This window comes from Lipotes vexillifer, unplaced genomic scaffold, assembly GCF_000442215.2.
Source record: "Lipotes vexillifer unplaced genomic scaffold, Lipotes_vexillifer_v1.1 scaffold1129, whole genome shotgun sequence".
Taxonomy (NCBI): domain Eukaryota; kingdom Metazoa; phylum Chordata; class Mammalia; order Artiodactyla; family Lipotidae; genus Lipotes; species Lipotes vexillifer.
In genome coordinates this window covers 4840774-4848379 of record NW_006789022.1, presented here as the reverse complement: position 1 = coordinate 4848379, position 7606 = coordinate 4840774, and the positions used below count along the sequence as shown (strand labels likewise).

At 36.6% G+C, this 7606-nt stretch overlaps 1 protein-coding gene across 1 annotated transcript in view; it reads left to right on the top strand.

Annotated features, from left to right (window-relative positions):
* Nucleotides 1-778: 778 nt before the first annotated feature.
* The window catches only part of LOC103075187 (membrane-spanning 4-domains subfamily A member 13), a 26710-nt gene continuing 19882 nt past the window's right edge, over nt 779-7606 (top strand). The window contains exons 1-3 of the mRNA XM_007462216.1: nt 779-835; nt 2981-3121; nt 6614-6670. Coding sequence (XP_007462278.1) covers nt 779-835; nt 2981-3121; nt 6614-6670 — 255 coding nt within the window. The remainder of the gene's footprint in view (nt 836-2980; nt 3122-6613; nt 6671-7606) is intronic.

Here is a 7606-nt window from a genome sequence, read left to right as displayed (position 1 = left end):
GTAACTCACGTTATTGGCCTAAGTATGCCATGTTAGAAGATGTTAAACAGTGTAATTTCAGATCCAAAAGTGGATAAAATCCCAGAAGGGGATACAATTATTAGCCAAGTTTTTAATGTTCACGTAAGTAAGAAGGTGATTTAAACATCAGGGGAAAATGCAGGAATAGCAGGGAAAAAAAAAAACAACAGGAAGAACCTTTAGGATTGTGGAAGCAACTTTGATAAGTTGTCTCATGGAGGAAAAAGTTCATCTTATAGAAAGAAGAACTAGGTAGCAAGTATGTGTCAGAAAAAAAATCACAAGCCCATGATGAATTTAAGTCCAAGAATTTGGTTTTAAAAATGCAAACATGGCATTATGAGTTACACTGAATTGATTATGAACTGCAAATGAACTGTGAACAGCTTTACTGAAAATCCTCTAACACTATTCCTTAGGTGTTCTTTATACTTTATCATCCAGAGACACTGTTCACTACCCAGAGAAAATATCTGTAATATACCAATATTTTTTAGTCATAGAGGGAGGTTTTTCAGTTATGGAGACTGTTATTCAGAACAGGTGGATACAAATTGCCTCTAACAATTAAGCCATGGAAAAGCGATTGCTTCAGAGTTTGGGGAGGTGGTTGCAAAACCCTAAGAAAAGAAATGAACTTAAGTACGTTCTTTTGAGCAAAGCGTGTGTATGTGTTTTGTACTGTTTTGTAGACGTTTGCTAATAAAACTATCACCAAAGATCAGAGACATAATCATCTAGAGGCAATGCTGGTAGTATGGCTCTATGTGCATGTTGTTCAAAAGTCTCTACAGCAGATCTTCTTGTTTTAGGGGTAACTGAGACTTCACTTTAACTAAATTCAGGATCATGCACTATTTCTATTTGATAAGGAATATTCTTGAATCTGGAGAGCGGCAGATTTGGTTAAGTCAAAAGGGTAAAAGTTTTGGGGTTTTTTTATAATATCCTTCTACAAATTTGATCTCATTGCCCTTTATAAACAAATATGTGCTTAGATATCTGTACTGACTAAATCAATATACACAGAGTAATGGATAAATCAAAAAAGTAATAAAAGAAAAAAAGATTTTTTTAAGTGTGAGAGAGATGTATTGCTGATCTTTTAAATTACTGTATTGATGTCTATGCAGTAGGACTATTATTATTAATTTGTCTTTTCTGTTAAAGTATAGACAGAGTTTATCTAGCTCTCTTAATAAATACCAAGGAATTGCAAAGATCACTTCTGAGGGGGAAAAAATTTTTCCCACTGGATGTGAATTTCTCCTTTGAATTTGGCTACTGTGTAGACCAGTTGTCTAAGTCTCCTACCTGACTTGTTCAGCAGAGATTCTTAACCTCTTTCAAGTCACAGACTTCTTTGGGCATAGGAAGAAAGCTCTGAATCTTTTCCCCAGACTCATATTCATATCGTAATCCTTTGCACGCATTTATGTGTGTGGAAAGGGAAGCATATGACCTCCTAGAACCCATTCATTGGCTCTAGGTTAAGAATACTTTTTAAATGAGGAAAGTCATTTTGTCCTTCTCTAGATACTAGCAGCCTTGCTTTCTTGTAAGAGCCCTTTACAAGATTTGGCTACTTAGGTATTTCTTAGTTTTATATAGAAAAGCTGCAATCCATATAAAAGTAGACACTATTTTTCAAGCCCACTCAGTCCTTTTGTAGTTAACAGAAAGTCATGTGGAATTAATGTTCTTGGTACTGATGTGCTTGTTCAAGAGGTATTTACTGGGTACCTGCTCTATGCTGGGCACCATGTTAGAGGCTGGTGACAACAGTGGAACAGCTAAAGTCCAGGCTCTTAAGGATTTTGAGATCTAGTAAAGGATTTTCTCCCAGTCAGATCCAAAGAACCTTTGAAAATAATTTCATTCTTCCAAATTTGATTCAGAGGAAACCTTAAAATCTGAATCTAAATGCATAAGTTTGTTACCCCAAAAAAGTGGGTTTTCTATGAAAACAAATTTCTCTAAAACATACCTTTAATATGAGCCAATTGCATTTACGTGTTTCATAGATTACTTGCTTTACAAATAACTGGAATCATTAAAGTTAAAACATTAAATATCTTCCTATTAAAGTTTATGAAAGTGAAGAGAATGTATCCTCTGAATTTTTTTTTTTTTTTTTTTTTTTTTTTGTTGCGGTACACGGGCCTCTCACTGCTGTGGCCTCTCCCGTTGCGGAGCACAGGCCCCGGATGCACAGGCCCAGCGGCCATGGCCCACGGGCCCAGCTGCTCCGTGGCATGTGGGATCCTCCCGGACTGGGGTACGAACCCGTGTCCCCTGCATTGTCAGGCGGACTCCCAACCACTGCACCACCAGGGAAGCCCATCGTATGAAATTTTTAAAGAATAATTAAAAATGTGATTCATAGTTGAAATATCAGTTTACATGTAAATTCAGAAATTTACTGGTACATATTTACTGGGATTATAATTGTCTTTTTACAAATTAAAGTTGAGTAATAATTCTCCCCTACCAATAGGAAGACCTTGTGCAAGTAAGTCTACTTTGGGTGTTCTTTGTGTCTCTGTGTTGACTCTACCTCACGCCAGCATGCTTGTGAAAAAAGATCCATACCAAATGTGCCTTGAAGGAAAAGAAGTAACCTCAGTATTCTCCTGTCACGTCATTGACTTGTTAGGTGGGGAGGATAGCCAGTAGTAGAGTCAGATTGTCAACTTTTCTATGGGAGAATTCACCAGAATTACTATTGAACAGTCTGATGCTCCAAGTATGACTGATTCCTACTTGGTAAACCTGAGTACTTCCTGGTAAGGGCCCTCTTTTTGGACTAACCAATCCAGAAATTTCATAGTTAAGTGCATTTCTATTTTACTTTCATCTTTTGTAAAAAAAAATGTTGAATGTTTCTCATCGTCAGCACTTTTTTGAATTATGTTATAAATTACATGGTTTCGATACTAATAGCATTCTCTTCTCATAGGCTATCCAGATTATGATTGGCATCTTTAGTGTTTTCATGTGGTATCTCCTATTGATTTTGTATATAGGACAAATTAAAGGAGTCTTTGGGACATATGAACCTATAACTTACAAAACAGGATGTTCTTTATGGGGAATTATTGTAAGTAGAATATATTTATATTATTTAATCATTCAGTAAATAATATTCATGCCACTAGTGGAACATAGGGAACAGTTTCTAAACAAAATTTTCAGGAGAGCTAAGTAACTAAATCCCATGTTGGTAATTTATTCAAAATCAGATTTCTTTTTTCAGCAAGTATTTTTTAAGCACCTTTAATTTACCAGTACTATTACAAGAGATGTAGATATAGGAGTGAATACACAATGACAACCATAGGTTGGATTGTCCTTAGATATGTGAAAGACAGAATCTTAAGCACAATCTCCATTAGCATGGTTAATTTTTGTATTTAGGGTCTTTACCTTAGGTTCCTCACACAATGAGTCTATACTCACAAATTTTCTAAATTTGTCATCACCTGCACTCTTCTGTGGTTTCTTACAGCCATAAGGTAGTAGGAAAGTCTGCAGAGTATGACATCCTGAAAGCCAAGTGAACAAAGAAATAGAGAAAGATCAACTATATTAAATTGTGTTATGTTGTCAAATAAGACAAGGGCTGAGAATCGACCATTGGGTTTAGCGATATGGAGGCCAGTAGTAAGCATGACAAATAGTATCATCGGAAGGTGGGGCAAAAGCCTGATTGGAATTGGTTTAAAAAATAATGAGAGAGACCCAGCGGTCCAGTGGTTAAGACTCTGCCTTCCAATGCAGGAGGCGTGGGTTCGATCCCTGTTCGGGGAACTAAGATCCCACATGCCGTGGGGGAGGCCAAAAACTGAAAAAATGAAATAAAATTAAAAAATAAAAAATAATGAGAGGAGAGGAATTAGAGTCAGCAAATACAGACAACTCCTTTAAGGGCTTTGGTGTAATGTGGTATAGAGGAATGAGGTGGTAGTTGAGGGAAACTTGGGTCAGGGCAAGGTTTGCTTATTTGTTTCAGTAGGTTGTTTCATGTCTTTTGCTGAAGGGACTGAACCAGAAGAGATAAAACTGATGATATATGAGATAAATGGGGGGAGGGAGGGATTATTAGAATCATGGACTTGGGTAGGCAAGAAATGAAGCATTTTAATACACAAATAGCTAGGAGTATGGACAGTTGATCTCTAGCAGTGGTTCTCAACTAGAGGTGATTTTTCCTCTCAGAGGACATTTGGTGATGACATTGTTGGTTTTCACAGCTGTGGGTGTACATCCAGTAAGCAGAGGCCAAGGATGCGGCTAAACATCCTCTAATGCACAAGACAGCCTCCAGCAAAAAATTATCCACCTTTAATGTAAATAGTGTCCAGGCAGGTGACAGGAGGGAAGGTAGAGGACCAGAGAGAAAGGACAAATTTTATAGGTAGGTAGTCGGGTGTTGGGAGCTTGTGGAACTTTTCTTCTGAGGACCTCAAATATCTCAGTAATTTAGGAAGCAAGATCATGATCTGAGAGTGTGAATGGAGAATGGATTGGTTGTTTGAGGAGAGAGACGAGAACAGGAAATAGTCGTCTAGGAAAAGCGAGAGAGTATATGGATTGTGGAAAAGTAGTATGACTTTCATGCAGCATTAAGGACTCGCTTAAGCTTTTAGAACATGATTGTCTAGTGAGATGGGTCAAGATGGTTATGTACATCTTTCTCAGGCCATGTTCAGCTGATGGACACAGGCATGTAGTAAGAAGGACAACTGCATTTAATGAAGATTTTGGGTTAACCGTTCAACTGTGATCAAACAAGAAAGGTGCAAAGGAGTTGAGAGTGTATAAAAATGAGCGTTTTTAATAGCTGACCATGGGATTGAAGCTGGTGAAGGAAAGAATATAACAGAAGTAAGGGGCTCAGATTATAGCTCCAGATGGGGTCAAAGGATTGTTAGAGTTGCAACACTGCAGGTCATGAGCTAGAAAGATGGGAGGTGGTGGACAGAGTGAGATAATTAAAATTGAGATTTGGAGGGTGTTGCACCTATTGACAGAAATAAGTACAAGAGCATGAACATGGGAGTGAGTGACTGAGATAAGATACAGTCAAAGGACTAGAGGAGAGAAATTCAAAGAACTACAAGCCCAGGTTATAAGAAAGATCATATAAGTAATACTGTGAAATTACCAAGGATTAAGAGGTGTGAGAGAAAAGGTTAGAAAAGAATTAAAATCACCTAGAAATAGAAGAGTGACCAAGGGGGTCAGTAGATGACTTCAACCAGAAGGGATAGTGGGTGATAGAATCTGGTGACATCTGATTCAAAGCTGGAGGAGAAAGAATGGTTGGAAGTAACAGTAAGGGGCGAGGAGACCACTTACCCGTGCTTAGAACCGGTGATGGAAGGGCAGTAGGAGATAAGATGGCCACCATTTGAGAGGGCTATAAAGGAAGCAGTGACCTCTAGGAGAGCCACTGCCTTTGTACATTGGCTTATAGGTGTCAAAGCATTGCCTTGTAAAGTAATAGGAGAGAAATAGTAAATTTGCAGATAAAATCCAGATAAATGATTCCTGTCCTTCAGTGTTTTTCATCATTCACGTTATAAAAATATCATGGTTAGCATCTAGATTAAGGTGTCTGAAATTTCAGTTAAATATAATCCAATGCAAAACTTCTCACTTAGGTCATAAACTTTGAAAGGCATTTTGTAAAGCACGTGGTTTGGTAATCTAGTTAGCACTGGTTTAACATTCACAAGGTATTTTCACTTTGTAGTTCTTACCTTCACTGTGTACCTTCTTAGAAATCTCAATTTTGCTACAGAATGAAGTGCTGAGTGTGTAGACTTAGGTTATCCCTGAGTAATTAGTAAGCTCCGAGTTTGGCCTTCCTGTATGTGGTGTATAGTATGAATGCTGTTTTTCCACAAATTAGCCTTTGACTTAGATCTTTGTCAAAACCACTAAAACAGATAAGACAAAGGGAATATTTCACAGGGATTGTGCAGCCCACATTCAAACAATATGACATAGCTTTACACTTCTGGGAAATAGACAAAGTAGCCTGGTATGAAATAATGGAACCTCTTTTTAACAAAACAAACGCAAAAACATGAATAGCAGCTGTTAGGCTAATAATGGCTACAGTCTCAGTTAAGAGATGTATTTTGTACAAACACAGTCTGGAATAGATTCATGGACTCCTTTTTTACATCTGGTTTCATACACAGTAATTATAATCAGTGACAGCATCTCAATAGGAAGTATAGCATTAGAAGTAAGAGTCGAATGAGTTCAGAAAGCATGCGCAGGTATAAGCAAACTTGGTCCCTGATTCAGGACTGCTCAAGTCACCTTTGGCATATTCCACAACCCACTGTCTGAATTATGCCCACTGTTCCCTATATGTTTCTGTTATTAGTGACCATACTGCTATCTTCATTACTATATGATATAAACTTGTCCTCACCTCTTCCACTGAAACTTCTTTATATTTTTTTACTCTTAATATTCTAAAAATAATTGACTTAGAAGAGCGAGTTATTAAAAATATTTTTAAGTTGATGAGCATTGTCAATGAGTATTTATAAATATATGTTTTTATATCCAGTTTATCATTTCAGGAGTCTCCATAATAAGAGTAGCAAGGCATCCACCTCCACGCCTGGTAAGTTAAAATGTTTACGGTACCCTAGAAATCGCTTGTCACAAAGCTAAGTAGGTTGTAGTGAAAAGACGGTGGGCATTAAACAATGAAGGAATCTACCCTACCTGTAAAATAAATGAAGGAATTAATTGAAAATCTAGGAGCATATAATTTAATGTAGACAAACATGCTATATTGGTTACAATCATATTATACAAAGGTTTCTAAGTTTAAGTGTGGAGTTTCTTTTCGTTTGGTGTTCTACTTTCTTTTAACATTGTGTGAATTTTACCGTTAGAAAATAATTTAATAGGACCTAATGCCTTTATATATAGGCATAACTCTGCTGTAAAACTTCATTTTCCTAACTCCAATTTGGGAACACAATTGTACCTTGCAGCAAAATAGAAAATCTGTTCGGAATAAAGATCTACCTATAGTACAGGTGGAAAGATATTGGGAAGGAAAAAAAACTTAGAATCTTAGAGCTAAAAGATACCTTAGAAATTAATTAGTCTGCTCTCATAATTGTACAGATAAAAAACTAATATCCAAAGATATTGATGGATTTCCCTAGAGAATGAAAACCCAGGACTAAAATTCATTGTATCCTATTTGGCCTGTTTCTACAAGCAGTCATTTTTCATCTTTTTTTTCTTTTTACAGTGGAACTCCTTTTGTGCAAATCATATATTATAAGCGTTTCTTCCAACTGACTCAGAAGATTGTAAAATATAATATTTTTGAGCCCAAATGGAAGACTGACGCTTATTGGTGTGATGATATTTCAATGTTTCCTCCAGATTAACTGGGTTTCTTATAAAACAGAAAAAGGTTTTACTCTGATGGCAAATATACCAACACTTGTAAAGCTTCAGAAACTAGATCAAAGTTTTAACTACATTTTTTTTTCAGCAATACAAACTGTTTAACCAAGTTGTTTATTCTTTTTTTTTT